We start from the raw sequence: 19,311 nt of genomic DNA, 5'->3' as shown, positions 1-19,311 counted from the left end.
ATGAGCACTACCTTGTTTCCTACTCCGCCTCATGCACTCAACGACATTGAGCACATGCACTATGCTTGTGTCCTTGTCATCCGACTCCTTTCACATCATCGTCTCCTCTTGATTTCTCCTCCTATGCGTACCTAAAAAATTGAAGGATGGGCGGATGGAGGATGTGGGAGGGGCTGAACGACGACGATGTAGACGTGGCGTGCTTGAGCTTAATGCTATTGACGAGTGATGGGAGGTGAAGCAGGAGACAAGATGTCACGTACTGCTCGTTGGATGATGGTTCAACCTAGAAAGAGTAAGGAGGTGGAGGAAACAAATGGCCTTCGTGCAAGCATGTGTGTTTAGGTCAGTGTGGCAAGATACATTGTCCAAACGACCCTAAAGACCATTCCATGAGCCATTTGAACATTATTTGATGCTTTACAGGCTATAATATCATGTTTTATAGTTGAGGAGTTATGCAGTCAACCTTTGATATATTAGGGGTTATACAAACTTTTTAATATGTCACGCCAGCAAAACCATCTTCAAAACCGCCTTATGGAGTTATTTAGACGGTTTTCAATAGTTTGAGTAGTAGAATACCTGATTTTATAGATGAGGGGGTGAAGTAGATAACTAACAATAATTGAGAGGGTTAAGTAGACTTTTTCCTTTATTGTTAGAGCCGCAATTACTTGTATTATTAATGCCTAATTGTTGTCCGTGGGTGGGAAACCCAACGATCCGTGCACGGCCATCATCCACGGATCCACCAGACGCTGCCGCTGGTTTAACCCGCTCACGTGACGCCGCTCACTTGACACCGCCTCCCCGTTGGCTGCTGCGGAAGCCTTGCTTCCAGCCGCCAGCCCGCCAGCCCCGCCAGCCAATGGACTGGTACGCGTGGCGTGGCAACACCCGGACGTGGCACTCGAGTACGCGCGCAACAAGCTCGGCGCCGCCGACGTGCGCCACCTCGACCACGGGTTCCTCGCCTCCACGGGCGTCTTCCTCCCACGTGGCCGCCGCCATCACTGCCCTGCCGTGACGCGCCACCAGGCTGCTCGACGCCGCCGTGCACCGGTCCGCGCGGGCGGCGCTCGGCTGGCTCCGCGCCTCGGTGTCGTCGCCGTCCCTCAGCCGCAGGGAGCGGCCGGCCATCCACGCCGGCGCGGCACCACGGCGGGAGGGTCGTCGCGCACGGCTGGAGCAAGATAGCCGCGTCGCGCGTGGCGCCGCGCGGCAGGAAGCCGCCGATGATGTTTGCACTCGTGAGCAACCCTATTGTGCTCACCAACAGCTGTGCCAACAAGTGGAGGGGCAACGGCACGGCCGCTGCCATCGCCGGCTGCCTCGCGAGTATGGAGGACCGCAGCTGCGACGAAGACAACTGGGAGGTGTGGGACGGACGACGGCGGCGAGGAGATGCGGTGGGAGTCCATGTTCCAGGATCTGAAGCCCACATAACCGAGCCGCAGCGAGCGACGACGACGAGGCACGAATTTCCGGTGCATGGTGGCCAGTGGTCACTGATCAGCGGACAGTGGTCACTCGCTAGTGACTGCCCACCAGCTAGCTAGCTGCTTGCTCTGTGTTGCAACCGTGTAAATGCGTCGGTGTGGAAATGAAATAAATTTGTATCTGTAAAATTTTCATCTTGGAATCGATCCATGTTCACGGACGCTGTAGCGTTTTGTTCCTTGTGTGGACAAGGTAACAAATACAGCGGTAGCGGCCGCAATAGCGGTAGTAGCTAGTTACCACTACCGCGATGAGGTAGCGGCCATAGGCTAGCGGTTTGCAACTTAACGGCCGCAACAGCGGGCCACTATTGCAGTTATCAAGCTGCTAGGGGCTGTTTGTATACTACCCTGGACACAGACCCCTGGATGCTGCCTGTACGACGTTTGCTTGTAGTCCTGTATCCTTGCCTGGTCCAGGCATGCCAGGTACACAAAAACGATCGCCTGGCCGCAGGCAACGTCGCCGGCTTAGATTCCTTCACATTTAATGAAGATCAAATTGCCTGGCAGATATTTCAAACCAAACAATATATCTGTGATATAGCCTGAGCAGACAAAACACGATAATTTAACAGGCAACATCCAGGCAGTCATTTTTCCGTGGCAACAACACCAGGGTTCCATCCAAACTAGCCCCTATTGCGGGTTGGTGCTCATGTGATTGTATTTTATTGATTGATTTGTAAATTGATGACCCTATAATGCTTAGGCAGTGTTCGGCTGAGCTACAAGCCGGTTTGTTCGGCTTCTTTTTTCAGCTGGAACAGTGTTTTTCTCTCACAACATTCCAGCATGAACAATGTTTTTCCAGCATGAACAGTAAAAAAATCATACCAACCGAACACTGCCTATTTTTACTCTCACAACAATTAGATGTCTATTTTTACTCTTAAGTTATATGTGTATTGATCTGTTAGCATTTTATTTTTTTTTATGTTTTAATGTGTTAGAAAGTGATGTTTCATGACAAATAAAGTCAAATTTACGAGTGATCTTTGAATCCCGCCAATGGAACTTAGCGTCCCCTGAATCACCTGGTCCTGCTTTTGGAATTATTAATGGACACAAAAGAGTTTTTGGATGAATATTATTTTTCTATCTTCAATCCCAGGCGGTGTTGGAACTAACCAGGTGCAACAATGCAGCTTTGCACGTAGAACATAGACAAAGTTGAGTATCAACAAATATAATTATTTAATAACCACAAAATTTCCTATAATTATTTAACCTAATCATATTAAGCACTCTCAAATGATTCAATAGCCACTGGTATCAACAAATATATATGAACTAAATACACTAACAGATAGAGCACAATTTTAAGAACCTAACAAAATTGGTTTCATAATTTTTGGACATCTACAGAATTTGATATAATTTTTCAAGGATTAGCTCAAAACTAAATTAGAAAAACATTTGCTAATTCACTAGGAAAAGAAAAACCAATTCTGCCCATCCGCGCGGCCCACACGTGCGGCCCTCAGGCTCGGCCCACGCGAAGCAGGCCCATGTGTGAGGCGGGCCGCAATGGGAGAGTCCCGCACGCGTCAGCGTTTTGCAAAAGAGACCTTTCATTTCCCCCTATTCGCAGCCAAGGACTAGAGAAAACATAATGTGAGTCTCAAGCAATTAATTAGGGCCATGGCACGCGAATAGCAGGTAGGTGACTATCAACAAAATAGGAGGAAATGTGGACATATAGCCCGTTCGTTTCGTTGAAAAAACAAGCTAAAATACTGTTTCTGCTGATTTTTTAGAGAAAAATACTGTTCCGACTGAAAAGACAAGCCGAAAAATACGAATTATAAGATAAATTTCTACAACACTTTTAAGGCAAGATGCCAATATTTTATTACAGTATACAAATGTTTCAAAAAATTATTTGACAGCACGAATGCTGGTTTAAAGTAAAATACAAGATGATTCCTAAAGAAAACAAAATGGTCGATTGCTTGTTGTGCCATCAGCCCCTGCCAACCTTGTCGTTGTTGTCGCTTCCTCTGACCCGCACGGCAGCGTCGGGAGGCGGGACCCACTGTGTAGTGTGTAGGCGTCCGTAGCTTTCCCGTAGCGGGATGCCACACATCTACCGTGCACTGCACGAGACGACCCTGCCGTCGCACGGGACCCACCGCGCACCCACCGCTCAGCGGGACCCACACCGTCCTTGTCCCCTCACTGCCTGCGCAGAATGTCCCCGGCCCCCACCGCTCGCTGACCCCGCCTCCACCTCCGGCGACCCCGATCCCCGCCAGCGAAATGGCGGCGTGGTGCTCCGCCGAGTCCACCAAGCCGGTATTCGTCGGGATCTACGGCGCCGTCCTCGGCGGCTTCGCGGTCTCCGCCCTCTTCTTCCTGCTCTCCTCCATCTCCCCGCTCTCCACGCCCACCCTCCCGCTCCCCGCCGCCGCCATCGCCGGGGCCAACCTCTCCGCGCCCACTCCCGCCCAGCCCGAGACCATGTACAACCGCCCCATCTGGAAGCCCCCGCCCCGGCGGGCGCGGATGCCCTCTCCGCGCGCGTTCCGGCTCACCCGCGACATGGTCGCCGCCCGCGCCCGCGACGGCGTGATCGTCGTCACCTTCGGAAATTACGCCTTCCTCGACTTCATCCTCACCTGGGTGCGCCACCTCACCGACCTCGGCGTCGACAGCCTCCTCGTCGGCGCCATGGACACCAAGCTGCTCCGGGAGCTCTACTTCCGGGGCGTGCCCGTCTTCGACATGGGCAGCAGGATGGCCACCGAGGACGCCGGGTGGGGCTCCCCCACCTTCCACAAGATGGGCAGGGAGAAGGTGCTGCTCATCAACGCGCTCCTGCCTTTCGGGTACGAGCTGCTCATGTGCGACACGGACATGGTGTGGCTCAAGAACCCATTGCCCTACCTCGCCCGATACCCCGACGCGGATCTCCTCACGTCCAGCGATCAGGTCATACCCACCGTCACCGACGACAGCCTGGAGAACTGGAGGGAAGGTAATTATTGACCACAGATATGACGTGGGTTCTGAATCGTTCTGGTTGCTACTAAGTTGCTAGTGTGTTCTGCTCGCAAAAAAAAAAAAAAAAGGTTGCCAGTGTGTTCGTTACCAATCTCTGTTGCGAGCAGTAGTAATCAAGCACAGATCGCATCATATTCTATTCAATCCTGAGGTTAACAACAGAGATGGTGTGATATGCACCTGAATATAGTAATCAGACCCAAAGAAGTTATTTATATCTTATTTGTAGCTGAACTGAACATTATGTTAGGAGGTCGAAGAGCTGCATGAGCCATTTCCCTTGTACTGCATGTCTTGGAAGTTTGAAATGAACTTGCATTTAAGTACAAATACACACCATTGAGCATTTTCGAAAGTTTACAATCAATGAAGAAAGATTTTCACTAGTGACAGCAATGTACAACTCATGTAGCTAGTTTGTGAAGTACTGAAGTATATGTGCATGAGTATCATGTAGCAAATACCTGCAATGTAGACCTTATTGAACATACCGTCTTGCTTGGCAGTCCTGTGTACATGAAGACAACTAAGCAGCTCAGCATTCTCTTGTGTTTCGCTGGCATTATTGAGTGATGGATGCACCCATTTCAAGCATGCTCTAACTATAAATGTTTTTATATTTTGGTTCCTCTACTCAGTGTTGTAATATTAAATTAAATTTAGCAAATAAATTCCTGAAAGCATGAGTTATATTCAGTGTTTTCTTTGGGTAGATTTAGAACATCGATAGCTATCTTTACAATCTCTTCTGCCCTAGGAATTTTAAAAACATAAGGTATTGGAGGTCCTTATGGACCTAGTCATATGTACCCTCCATTCTCCATAGCCCAACAAAATGATTTCATGCTCAAATTTATTATGCTGTACTTCACCCTCATCTTTCAGGCATGTCCCTTCCACTCCACTCTTGTATCTCCTTATGTTTATATTAAATTACCTAACTGAAGCAGGGATGCTTTGGTGGTTCCCAACTTGTGTCAACTTGTTTCAGCTTATTCTCTCTCACAGAACACTATTGAATCAGCCGAAATCAGCTTGTTTCTGGATCAGCCGAACACGTCGTATTGAAAACTACATAACTGAAGATTCCAATGCTATGTAATTGATATCATGACAGTCAATCTCTATTATCTTATTCACAGTTACTGGTGCATTCAACATTGGTATTTTCCATTGGCGACCCACTGAACCTGCTAAAAGGCTGGCAAAAGATTGGAAAGAGTTAGTCATATCTGATGATAAGTTGTGGGACCAGAATGCTTTTAATGATCTTGTACGCAAAAAATTTGGACAGCCAGTTCAAGGAGGTGATCTGGTATATTCTTATGATGGGAAACTGAAGCTGGGAGTACTACCGGCAAGTATATTTTGCAGCGGCCATACATATTTTGTGCAGGTAGGAGTATCTCTTTGTGGTTGCCAATTAGAAATTTTGCATTTGAAGACACTTTTTAGTTAGATAATAGTTGTATCTCGTTATATTTTAGTGTCCATGTAGCTCTTTGGACATTCTGTTTGCATTGTTTTGGTAGTTTTTCGCCTTGCTAGTTGTGTTCATAGTGCTCTATTGATTTGAAGGTGCTCTGTGTTTATTTTCTTTGGATTGTCAGGGCATGTATAAGCAGCTTCATTTGGAACCATATGCAGTTCATACTACTTTTCAGTATGCGGGTACTGAAGGAAAGCGCCATAGATTGCGAGAGGCAATGCTTTTCTTTGATCAACCATCTTATTATGATTCTCCAGGTCTATTCACTGTCTATACCTGTCACAAGCAAACTGTACTCTACTGTCTTGAACAGAGATTCGTGCTTATTCTGACTGGTTTATTCAAGTGCCTTGAAAGTAGAAATGGACTCTGTACTAGTAGTACTCTTAATGTCTTATAGTTTCTTCTTTTTACCATTTTATTAGTGTTTCTGTACTTAGTCTACTGTCCTGTTGCAGGAGGTTTCCTGTCATTTAAACCTAACATTCCAAAAAGTTTGCTATTAGACGGTGCTCATACTGTTGAATCTCATTTTGAGTTGGTTAATTATCAGGTATCTTCTTCTATATATATTCGATCAAATTACCAGTTGTATGTCTATTATTAATGTTTGCATGTTCTTTTAATCTAATTAGTTGCATGAAACTTTTCAGCTGAAGCAAATAAGAACCGCACTTGCAGTCGCGTCCTTGTTAAAGCGGACACTGGTAGGTGAAATGTCTCTTTTCTATACTTGTTTTTTTCATGCTTCATGTTTTCCTTCGGTTCAGCTGTTTTCTAGTTTAAATTGAAATGATTCACTTGCATGATCGTGGGGGTAAATGGACATACCTTCAGGTGGAAGCATCTGACTGAACTTGATTTGCCCCTGTTCCATTGACATCATTAATTTGGTCTCTTTCTTAAAATCTTACTTGCCTGATCTCAAAGATTACTATTATGTTCTTACCTTTTGAGATATTGTGTGCCGTCTCTCCTTAATTAATACAAATTTCTCAATTCCGTTTACCAGCAAAATTTCCATATGAGCAAGGTAGAGCCTTAGAAGTACTATGGTGATAAATTAGATGTTAACATTTGTTTACACTAAATACTTGCTCACAGTTCAGTACAAGACAGAATCATCATTTTTTAGGTTCTACTGCTTTTGGAGGTAGTAGATACTCCCTCCATTCTAAATTGTAAGTCATTCTGGCTTTTTTAGATACCTAGATTTTACTATGTATCTAGACCATAATGGATATCTAGGTGCATAGAAAAAACTATGTACCTAGAAAAGCCAGAACGACATAATTTGGAATGGAGTAAGATTTTTGAAGTATTATCTAGCTTTTTGTAGTGTTCATACATGTTGATGCCCCTTTTCTGACTGCAGTTTGTACTTTTAGGTAATGCCTCCATTATGGTGCAGGCTTGATAGAATGTGGTTTGGACATCCTGGAATTTTAGAAGGAACAATGACCAGACAACCTTTTCTCTGCCCGATGGATCATGTGTTTGAGGTAATTCTGTAATGAAAACTTTCCTTTTGTAATGGAGGCTATTGTTTTTCTAAAAAACCTGATATCCATACTGCCACCTCAGCTTCAAATAACAGGTCACTTCACCCCATGAGGTTCGTTCTGTAGTTGGTTAGTGGCATTGCCAATCCATATCGCCCCTCCCCTCTCCTACCCTCTTAAACTTTGCCTTGAGCCGAATCAAAATGGCCCTTATAGAGGGTCTGAAGAGAATAGTTATCTGATATTTGTAAATCAGTTATGAATCAAATTTCCTTATAATTTCATGGGTCATGGCACAGGTTCATGTTATGCTAAAGGACTTGCCCAAGGAAGAGTTTGGTCCACATATTGATTTCAGAGAGTACTCCTTTCTTGAGAATCCATCATTACCTAAAGAGGTAATTTCAAGTGATTTGCTGTTTTTTTTTTAATTTCACCTTGAATGCTTAGCAACACGAGATGTGAGCTTGTGTCCTAATTGTTTTGATTTGGAGCGTTCAATTAGGTGAAAGATTCGTTACTCGATGTTCAACTCTGTGATGAGCATAGCTCCAGATGCTCTGGAGTTGATGAAACCGATAAGCACAGATCCTTTCTTTTACCAAGAAATAGTACTGAAGAAAAGGTAAATTGTTATTTCTTTCATGCAGCATGTGGTTTCAGTTTAGTCCAAAGTACAACAGTCTAAGTAAATACAACAACAACAACAACAACAAAGCCTTTAAATCCCAAACAAGTTGGGGTAGGCTAGAGTTTAAACCCAGCAGAAGCAATCAAGGTTCAGGCACGTGAATAACTGTTTTCCAAGCACTCCTATCTAAGGCTAAGTCTTTGGGTATATTCCATCCTTTCAAGTCTCCTTTTATTTTCCTCTACCCAAGTCAACTTCGGTCTTTCTCTGCCTTTCTTCACGTTACTATCCTGGCTTAGGATTCCACTATGCACCGGTGCCTCTGGAGGTCTCCGTTGGACATGTCCAAACCATCTCAACCAGTGTTGAACAAGCTTTTCTTCAATTGGTGCTACCCCTAATCTATCACGTATATCATCGTTCCGAACTCTATCCCTTTTTGTATGACCGCAAATCCAACGCAACATACGCATTTCCGCGACACTTATCTGTTGAACATGTCGTCTTTTCGTAGGCCAACATTCTGCACCATACAACATAGCAGGTCTAATCGCCGTCCTATAAAACTTGCATTTTAGCTTCTGTGGTACCCTTTTGTCACATAGGACACAAGATGCTTGGCGCCACTTCATCCACCCTGTTTTGATTCTATGGCTAACATCTTCATCAATATCCCTGTCTCTCTGTAGCATTGATCCTAAATATCGAAAGGTATCCTTCCTAGGCACTACTTTCCTAGGCACTACTTGACCTTCCAAACTAATATCTTCCTTTTCCCGAGTAGTAGTGCTGAAGTCACATCTCATATACTCAGTTTTAGTTCTACTGAGTCTAAAACCTTTGGATTCCAAAGTCACCCGCCATAACTCTAGTTTCTGATTCACTCCTGTCCGACTTTCATCAACTAGCACTACATCGTCCGCGAAAAGTATGCACCAAGTGATGTCCCCTTGTATGTCCTTTGTGACCTTATCCATCACTAAGGCAAATAGATAAGGGCTCAAAGCTGACCCTTGATGTAGTCCTATCCTAATCGGGAATAAGGCAAACAGTCTAAGTAAATAGAAAAATAAAAATGAACTGCTGAGGAATATAACATTTTATTCAAACTCGGAAATACTATTGTATCTTGAAGCTAGGAAATTTTGCTCTGTTCTTTGTACATATGCTGAAGTTGTGCCTTTTGTCCCTTTTTGAATAGCTGTTGGATTTGTTGTCACCATATAAGGATGTCAAAATCATACAATTCTCATCTATGGTTGATGCCTTCGGTGGTTTTGCTGATGCAGTAAGCTGTTATACTCTTATACATGTTGCCTAATTTTCTGGATAAAAGTTTCCACCTTAACGCAAATTACTGAAACCAGGCTGTGGAGAAGAAATTCCGAAATCGTGTGAAGAGGTATGTGGGCCTATGGTGTTGTGTAGAGTTCCGTGATATTGGTCACATATATTATGATATGTACTGGGACGAGAAACCAGGGTGGAGGCCACACCCTCCAGAGACTAGGGAACAGGACCATCCACCTTGGTCATGACTGCTGACAAGAAGGTGCAAGAAAGAATTGTAATGATGAAGATCTGAGATCTTGTAACCAAAGCAAGATAGATTACATGCTACAGGTTTACCTGGGTCACCGGAGCAGCCTGCTCCTTTTTGTTGGTGATCCAATCGATTCTTCAGGCCAATTTTGTGCTTCATAGAAAAATGTCAACCGGCTTTGTAGTTCTGTTCTTCCATAGAGTGATTCACCTTTGGCCAAGTGGCAGCCCCTTGTTCGCAGCTCATGGGTTGAAGCTTGGGGCTCAATGATTTAGTTGGAGGCAACATTTAGATCACGGCTTAGTTGCCTTTTCTTTAGTTTTTGCATCATGTTCATAGTTGATACAGGCATCAGCTCCAAAGGAGAAAGGCCATTGTTGTTAAATGTTGTGGAAAACTCGGCTGTCAGCTGCTGCAATAGGAAGCTGTTGAGCGACTTATCTGGCTGCTGACACATAGGCATCTCTCGTAACTGTTGTGCAAAACTTCGCTTATTTTTTCTTACATAGTCAATCAGAACAGATTTTTGACCCTTAATTTTTCTTACAATATGTTTACATTTGCTAAAAAATCAATATTATCGTAGAGGCAGTTTTGAATACAAATGTTTTGATGTAAATTTCATGTTTTAGTTTTATATATAATTTGAATAATTGTTGATCAAAGTTTGCAAAGTGTTTTTTTTTTCCTGTACAAAATATGATTACCATTCCGAGATGGCAGATAACTTGGCCAGGCTGCTTGCAGCTGAAGCGAGCCCCGCAGGTCGGCACTGTTGCTCTGGCTTCCAGTTACCGTGACCTGGTCAGGCCACGGGGCGAGGGACCTCCGTGTCAGACACAAGCCATGGCGTGCACTTACGGGTTACGGCTGAGGCAGGGTTAGTGACTAGTGACTATTGTCGTTGGGGAGAGCGACGAGAGTGGGGTGTGCGTCCGGCGTCCATTCGTCCGATGGGCGGGGGCACAGCCGGAAAGTGACGTACATCGTACATGCACTGCTCCAGGTCATGCTTTAGTCGCAAAAGTCCACTCCTGTCTCGATCCTTCGCCGTGCGGCGGCCGGAGGCCGCCTAGCACGAGTCGAAGAGAAGACTCAACGATGGGCGATGACGTCGTCACCACAACGGCGATTGAAACAGTCAGGCACCATCTGGCATCTGCGTCGTGCTATAAGTAGTAGCTGTTGTTAGTACATGCCAAGCTCCAAAGCAACGGCCTGCCATGGCGATCACTCCACCGACCATGCTCCCCCGCCTCCTGCTGCTGCTGCTGTCCTTCTCATCTGTGCCCATTTCCCTGGCGCTCGCGCCAGCGGGAGCCAAGAGCGATGACACCGCGGCTCTGCTCTCCTTCAAGGCCGCGGCCGTCGGCGGCAGCAGCAGCAGCACTAGTGGCAACCGCCGCGCCGTGCTCGCGTCGTGGAACGGCAGCGTTGCCGCCAGTCCGTGCACCTGGGACGGCGTCACGTGCGGCCCCCGCGGACGTGTGGTGGCGCTGAGGCTGCCCTCCCTCGGGCTCTCCGGGACGCTCTCGCCGGCCGTCGGCAACCTGTCGTCGCTGCGGGCGCTCGACCTGAGCTCCAACTGGCTGCGCGGCGAGATCCCCGCGAGCCTGGGCCGCCTGCGTCGCCTCCAGACGCTCGACCTCAGCGTCAACACCTTGTCCGGCGCGGTCCCGGGCAACCTCACCGCCTGCACCAGCCTGACACACCTTCTCCTCGCCAGCAACAAGCTCACCGGCCACGTACCGGCCGAGCTCGGCGGCGCGCTGGCGCGGCTCGAGGTGCTGGCGCTGACCAACAACACCCTCCCGGGCCCGCTCCCGGCGTCGCTGGCCAACCTGACGTCGCTGCGTTATCTTGGCCTCGGGATCAACGGCTTCGAGGGCCCGATACCTCCCGAGCTCGGCCACAGCATGGCGCGCCTCGAGTACGTCGACCTCTGCGACAACCGCCTGCGCGGCGAGCTCCCGCCGTCGCTGTACAACGTGTCGTCGCTGGCGAGCCTCGACGTCGGACAGAACACGCTGCACGGAGGCATTCCTGCCCAGATCCACGTGCAGCTCCCTCAGTTGCAGTTTCTGGCGTTGTTCGAAAACCAGTTCCTCCATCTCCAATCTCACTCAGGGAACGGATTCAGCGGCTTCGTGCCTCGCGATCTAGGGAGGCTGCAGTATCTGTGGAATCTGCAACTGGGCGGTAACAGGCTTGAATCGGGGAAGAAGAAGAAGAAGATGGAGGGCTGGGAATTCATCGATTCATTGGCCAACTGCAGCATGCTAGAGGTTTTAGGTCTGGGTGACAATGATTTCACAGGAGATCTTCCTGTTTCGGTTGCTAAGCTCTCGACAACACTTGAGAAGCTTTACCTTGAAGACCTTGGGATCTCTGGGAGCATCCCCTCGGAGATCGGAAATATGGTCGGTCTGAAAACACTTATTCTGGTGAATACTGACTGTTAGGGTGATCTCCTCCGACTTGGTCCAATGACCGAGTCCGCCCTTAATCCTGCATCTTGATCGGGGGCGTCTAACCAAGTCATGGTTGGTGGGTCTCTGTCGCACAACGTCGTATAAAAGGAGGTGGGGGTGCCGGGGCTCGAGGTACAAGGCTCACCGCTGCCACAAACCCCACCTACAACCCTAATCCGATCTAGAGGGAGGCGCCGGAAGCGACGGGAAATTCTACTGCTTTCGTTGCTGTCGGGATGCCGCCGTCACTGGACTGTGTCGCCCCTCTCCATCGACCGCCGACTCGATAGTGTCCTCTTCACCACCATGGCTTCCTCCTCCAACAAGCCCGATGGTCAGCGACTTCTATACCCTCTCTCCCTCTCTCTTTCCCTCTAGGTTTGATACCGTAGATCATACTTGATGCTTATGCCAAGATTTCTAAGAACATACCCTCTTGATCTACACCTAGGTGATCCTAAGTTCCATCATTGGTATCAGTAGCCTACCTAGTGAGTAGGTGTAGATCGGGGCAGAAGAATTTAGAAGAAGGTGATTCGAATTTGATTCAAAAATTAAGAAATCAATGAAACCTAACCCTCACCCTAGAATAAGAGGAAGGAAAGGAAGGGGTTCCTACCTGGGGGGCCCGCCCGCCTCGTCACCACCATCGGCCGTCAACTAGACGCCGCGCGGGAAGTCAACCCGAGCCGCCAAAGGGGGAGTGAGGCCTCGTCGCCGCACGGCCTCCACTTCGGGCTCGGGCCAAGGGCACTGCCGCAAGACCGCTCGACGGCGACGCGCTCACACTCGGGCGAACACGCGCACCGGTGAGGGGACTCACGACGGCGCCGCCGCCTCCCTCAGGCGGCCACGGGCGGCCACCACCGCATCTCACTCGGGAGCGAACGAGAGAAAGGAAGGGGAGCGAGAAAGAAAAGGAGGAAAGGGGGCTGGACTTGCTCTGGCGGCGCTCTTCCTCACTGGCGCCAACGGCCACTGCGTCTGCTGCCGCTACCGTTCCTCCTCTCAGCTACGACGAAGAGAGAGAAGGAGAGGGTTCAAATGAGTCTAGGGTTTCACGAGAGGAGGCCGGCGCATGGTTTTGTTCCGCCGAGAAGGCCGGACAACCGTCCGATCAGAATGGACGGCTGAGAGTGGTCGGGCCAAAAGTGGCCTAGGCAGGAAGGCACTTTCCCGGCCCAGGCCCAGGTTGCGGCCTGGGCGCGGGGAGTGCAGCGCGCGGCTAGGCTTCTGGCTGTTTTGGGCCGCCAGCTGAATGAACAGTAGACTTTTGCTTTTGTTTTATTCTTTTCAGAAGCGATTTTTGATTTTTTAGCTTAGATTTCATCTCTATTCAATTTTGAACTAACGGAATAAATTGTCTAGAGAGTAGATAAGTACATTGAAATGCTTCTGATCAAGAATTGATAGTTTATGTATTTTCATGTTTCCGAGATGTGACTTCGTCACTACTACTCGGGAGGAGGAAGATATTAGTTTGGAAGGTCAAGTAGTGCCTAGGAAGAATACCTTTTGATATTTAGGATCAATGCTACAGAGAGACAGGGATATTGATGAAGATGTTAGCCATATAATCAAAGCAGGGTGGATGAAGTGGCGCCAAGCATCTGGTGTTCTATGTGATAAAAGGGTACCACAGAAGCTAAAAGGCAAGTTTTATAGGACGATGATTAGACCTGCTATGTTGTATGGTGCAAAATGTTGATCTACGAAAAGACGACATATTCAACGAATAAATGTCGCGGAAATGCATATGTTGCGTTAGATTTGCGGTCATACAAGAAGGGATCGAGTTCGGAACGATGATATACGTGATAGATTAGGGGTAGCACCAATTGAAGAAAAGCTTGTCCAACACCGGTTGAGATGGTTTGGACATATCCAATGGAGACCTCCAGAGGCACCGGTGTGTAGTGGAATCCTAAGCCAGGATAGTAACATGAAGAGAGGCAGAGGAAGACCGAAGTTGACTTGGGCAGATGCAATAAAAGGAGACTTGAAAGGATGAAATATACCCAAAGACTTAGCCTTAGATAGGAGTGCTTGGAAAATAGTTATTCATGTGCCTGAACCTTGATTGCTTCTGCTGGGTTTCAACTCTAGCCTATCCCAACTTGTTTGGGACTTAAAGACTTTGTTGTTGTTGTTGTTTCTGTTTCCGCTACTATTATTATGTTTATCCTCTAATTAAATTGGAACCAACGGGAAAATTTTACTTGGAGTAGTCAGTTTTGTTTAAGTTAATTTATGGTATTGCTATTTTTTTGACCAAAGTTGATAATAACAATATTATAATTTTATTAAGAGTTTTATGCATTAGTTCTATTTCTGTGCAACGGTGATGTAGAGTTAATATAGAAGAATGTTGTATGTTTTAATTTTGACCAACGTTAAATTACGACATGCAATTATTATGTCAAATGCTTCTCACTTTCTCTGATGTTGTTTTTAGGATACAACCCAATGATGTTTATCTCGTCCATTCCGCCTCTCAATGGAAATAACTATAACGTATGGCGAGAGAAGCTTGAGATAGCACCTGCACTATTCGATAATGATTTAGCGCTAACCTCTCCCTATCCCACTAAGCCTGTGGACCTGGTGAGGGTAGAAAATGAGACCGATGCAGCTTTCGCTACTCGGGAGCGTGACCATGCAACAATAAGAATGAAGTACGATCTTGATCATGCGAAGTGGGATAGTTCAAACCACAAGTGTTTGATGGTGATTAAAGGCTCTATTGAGAATCCAATAAGGGGATCAATCCTAGAATGTACCACCACCACTGAGTATCTTAAGAAGGTGGAGAGTCAGTTTACTAGCTTTTCAAAGGCTTACGCAAGCACTCTTATTAAGAGGTTAGTCAATGAGAAATACACTGGTGGAGAGATTAGAGAGCACATACTAAAGATGAGCAACACGACATCCAAGCTCAAGCCAATGGACATGGGGCTCAAGGATGAGTTCCTAATTCATTTAATTTTTGCTTCTTTGCCCAAAGAGTATAAAACCTTTGTTGTTAATTATAACTTATAGCCAAATAAGTGGGACATTGAGAAGCTCATTGCCATGTGTGTGCAAGAAGAAGAGAGGCTTAAGAGCTCACATGGTGACTCCATCAACCATGTAAAGAAAAAAAGGAAGAACTTTAACAACAAGAATGCTAAACCACAAGGGAAACCTCAGTGGGACAATAGCTCCCCTTCTAAGTCACAAGGAAAGGCCCCACAGACTGATCACCATCAGAAATTGAACCATGTTCAAATAGACAAGGATACCTACAAATGGTGCAAAAAGACTGTACACTACTAGAAGGATTGTCCAGAGTTCCTAAAGCACCTGATGAGAAAAGGTGAGGACATTATTACATTTGTAGATGAGTCTTTGTATTTAAGTTATACAAAATCTACTTGGTGGATTGATTCAGGTGCAACTATTTATGTTATAAATTCATTACAGGGATTCCATATGAGGAGGGCCCTGCAAAGAGGAGAAAGAAAAATTAGAGTAGCAAATGGAGTCGAAGCTAAAGTTGAAGCCATTGGAGAACTCCCATTAGAATTAAATGATGGCTTTGTACTTAAGCTTACAGATGTTCTTTATATACCCTCTTTGCATAGAAACTTAATAAGTGTCTCACATTTAGACGATGATGGATTTGATTGTCATTTTGGTAATGGCCAATGTAAGATTATGTTTAATCATAAGTGTGTTGGTCTTGCCTTCCGACAAGACGACCTTTATTTATTATCACTTTGTGAGAATATAAATGTTGTGAGCACTAAAAATGAGAATGCCTCCTCATCTTTGAATGTAAGTAATAAGCGGAAGAGAATTCATGATGTATCATCGAAATTATGGCACTGTTGTTTAGGCCATATTTCGAGGGGGAGGATAGAACGACTGATTAAAAAATCAATTATTCCGCCATTAGAATTTTTAGACTTAGAACAATGCATTGATTGCATTAAATGAAAGTATGTTAAGAAAATAAAGAAACACGCCAAACAAAATGTAAGAATTTTAGAAATAATTCACATAGATATATGTGGTCCGTTTCCTATGAAAAGTGTGGATGATTATGATTCATTTATAACATTCACAGATGAATATTCTCGTTATGGCTATATTTATTCAATTAAGGAAAGATCAGAAACATTGGATAAATTTAAGATATTTAAGGCTAAAATAGAACATTAGCAAAATTTAAAGATTAAGATAGTAAGATTTGACCGTGTGGGGAGTACTATGGTCGACATGCCCCATATGGCCAAGTTCCTAGACCTTTTGCAAAGTTCTTACAACAGAATAGAGTAGCTGAAAGACATAACCGTACATTAATGGATATGGTGAGAAGTATGATAAGTTACTCCACTTTACTGATAAGTTTGTGGATGGAGGCGTTAAAAACCGCCATTCATATTCTCAATCGAGTACCAAGCAAGTCGGTGCCCAAAACACCATATGAGTTGTGGACAGAAAGGGAACCCTCACTTAACCATTTACGTGTGTGGGGCTGTCCAGCTGAGGCTAAAGTATTTAACCCAAACATTGGAAAGCTAGACTCCAAGATAGTAAGTTGTCATTTCATTAGCTATCCAGATAAGTCAAAAAGTTATTGTTTCTATTGTCCTGATAGACATACAAAGTTTGTAAAAACAAGACACACTGTGTTCTTGGAGGATGAGATGGTTAGGGGGAGCATGGTAGCGTGAGAAATTAACCTTGAGGAGAAGCAGGTACACGTGCCCACTCCAATGGTTCAGGAGCCATTTTTCTTGTTACCTGTTGCCGCTGCACCAATAGTGCAGGACACTATAGTGACATCACCTATTGTTAGTTCTCCCATGGCAACAATAAATAAACATGAGGAACCTGTCCTTCAGGTTCCTATAGAGCCCATTGTCGCACATGAGGAAGAGCAACAATAGCCCCATATGGAACAAGCGCCAACTATTGAGGCCCCTAGAAGGTCTCAAAGAGCTAGAAAGTCGGCCATTCCTGATAACTACAAAGTCTATGTTAGTGAATAATTTCAAATGGATGGTGATCCCACCTCTTTTGATGATGCCATGAGAAGAGCTCACTCATCAAAGTGGCTTGAAGCCATGGAAGATGAAATGAGATCAATGAGCACCAATGAAGTTTAGAAAAAAATTCTAAAGCAGCCAAGACAGTAGGTTGCAAATGGGTCTACAAAACTAAATATGACTCCAAAGGAATTGTGGAAAGATTTAAAGAGCGACTTGTGGCGAAAGGCTTCACGCAAAGAGAAGAAATAGATTACAATGAGATATTTTCTTTAGTCTCATGTAAGGATTCTTTCATAATCATAATGGCGTTAGTGACACATTACGATTTAGAATTACATCAGATGTATGTGAAGACGACTTTCCTTAACGGAGATTTAGATGAAAATGTTTATATGGCACAACCAAAAGGTTTTGTCATAAAAGTAAAAGAACGTATGGGATGTTGCCTGAAGAAATCCATTTACGGATTAAAACAAGCCTCTAGACAGTGGTATTTAAAGTTTGATGGAACGATTAGGAAGTTTGGGTTTAAAGAGAACGTAGAGGACAATTGCATTTATACAAAGTTCAAGAATAGGAAATTCATTTTTCTAATATTGTATGTGGATGACATCTTACTCGCTAGTAGTGATGTTAATCTACTACTAGAGATGAAGTTCTTGTCCTCAAATTTTGATATGAAAGATCTCGATGAAGCTTCATTTGTTTTAGTAATAGAGATTCACCGAGATAGAAGAAAGGGGGTTTTAGGGCTATCGCAAAAGGCATACTTAGAAAAGGTTCTGAAGAAATATAATATGCATGCGTGTAAGCTTCACCTGCTCCTATAGTCAAGGGTGATAGTTTTGGAGGAATTCCAATGTCCCAGGAACCAATATGAGATTGATTAAATGAAAGCGGTTTCATATGCTTTAATTGTAGGAAGCTTACAATATGGTCAAGTATGTACACGTCCTGACTTAGCTTTTGTTACCGGGATACTTGGTAGATATTAGAGTAATCTAGAAATAGAACACTAGAGAATGGTAAAGAAAGATTTGTGTTATTTGCAAGGCATAAAAGGCCTCATGCTAACGTACAGAAGATTTGATTCCCTACATATAAAGGGGTATTCAGAGTTTGATTTTGCGGGAGATGTAGATGATAGAAAATCCACATCAGGCTATGTATTTAGTCTTATCGGGGAGCTATATCATGGAAAAGCTCCAAGCAAACCATCATTGCATCATCCATGATGTATGTCAAGTTTGTAGCATGTTATGAGGCCACAGGGTAGGTGAACTGGCTAAAGAAATTTATACCCGAGTTGAAAGTGGTCGACGACATTCATAGGCCACTCAAGTTGTACTACGACAATGAGTCAGTAGTATGTTATGCTCACAACAATAAGTCAAGTGGTGCTACCAAACACATTGACATAAAGTTTTATGTTGTGAAAGACAAAGTCCGGGATCATTCTATTAGTCTTGAGCATATAAGTGCAAAGAAAATGCTTGCGGATCCACTTACAAAAGGCTTACCACCCAATGTGTTTAGAGAACACTTAGCCGACATGGGTTTACGAGAAAGCCTATGATTCCTGGATAATAAGGGCCTAGTTGAGAATCTATTTCAAAACAGAGAGGTGTATTGTTGCTATTAGTCTACTAGTACTAACCGTTATGATGAGGCCCGCTCCCGATAATTTGTAATGTAATAGAAAAAGAGATAAGTATTTTAAGTTTAAGTCATAAGTTGAGATCAAGGGGGAGAATGTCAGGTTGATCTCCTTCGACTTGGTCCAACGACTGAGTCGGGCCTTGATCCCACGCCCTGATCGGGGGCACCCAACCATTTCATGGTTGGTAGGCCCTCATCGCACAACGCCCTATAAAAGGAGTGCAAACACAAGGTTAATATGTGCCCTTGTGGTTTAGATTTGTGATGAGTGATTGTCAATGTGACTCATGTCTTGGGTTGAGTTTGTGACCTAGTCATTGCATGAGTTGGGTTGTGCAACATGTCTCTTGGCTTGTGCATAGGTGTGGTGCTCGAAGGTGATGGTCGACGGTGAGGTGAAGGCCAAGTAGGGACGTGCCATGCCTATAGACTGGGAGTGGTGAAGGACAAACATGAGGCTTGGACCGAGGGA

At 45.2% G+C, this 19,311-nt stretch overlaps 1 protein-coding gene and 2 pseudogenes across 1 annotated transcript; all 3 read left to right on the top strand.

Annotated features, from left to right (window-relative positions):
* Positions 1–871: 871 nt before the first annotated feature.
* Positions 872–1,562, top strand: LOC136536240 (uncharacterized; annotated as a pseudogene).
* Positions 1,563–3,621: 2,059 nt separating this feature from the next.
* Positions 3,622–10,194, top strand: LOC136520358 (arabinosyltransferase XEG113). The gene is made up of 10 exons (XM_066513833.1): positions 3,622–4,482; positions 5,651–5,904; positions 6,119–6,254; positions 6,456–6,550; positions 6,651–6,704; positions 7,386–7,499; positions 7,799–7,897; positions 8,005–8,124; positions 9,332–9,418; positions 9,498–10,194. Exons 1-10 carry the CDS (start codon positions 3,765–3,767, stop codon positions 9,666–9,668), a joined length of 1,848 nt encoding a protein of 615 aa, XP_066369930.1. The 5' UTR covers positions 3,622–3,764; the 3' UTR covers positions 9,669–10,194.
* Positions 10,195–10,693: 499 nt separating this feature from the next.
* Positions 10,694–19,311, top strand: part of LOC136536239 (probable LRR receptor-like serine/threonine-protein kinase At3g47570) — a 43,153-nt pseudogene continuing 34,535 nt past the window's right edge.

Source organism: Miscanthus floridulus, chromosome 2 (assembly GCF_019320115.1).
Source record: "Miscanthus floridulus cultivar M001 chromosome 2, ASM1932011v1, whole genome shotgun sequence".
Classification (NCBI taxonomy): Eukaryota; Viridiplantae; Streptophyta; class Magnoliopsida; order Poales; family Poaceae; genus Miscanthus; species Miscanthus floridulus.
This window is presented reverse-complemented; position numbering and strand designations above follow the sequence as displayed.

Bases quoted from the DNA above. Each gene is read 5' to 3' on its own strand.
- LOC136520358 (XM_066513833.1), top strand. From the start codon at position 3,765: ATGGCGGCGTGGTGCTCCGCCGAGTCCACCAAGCCGGTATTCGTCGGG. The intron at 6,255-6,455 runs GTCTATTCACTG...GTCCTGTTGCAG, and splicing joins ATCTTATTATGATTCTCCAG to GAGGTTTCCTGTCATTTAAA. The intron at 8,125-9,331 runs GTAAATTGTTAT...CTTTTTGAATAG, and splicing joins GAAATAGTACTGAAGAAAAG to CTGTTGGATTTGTTGTCACC.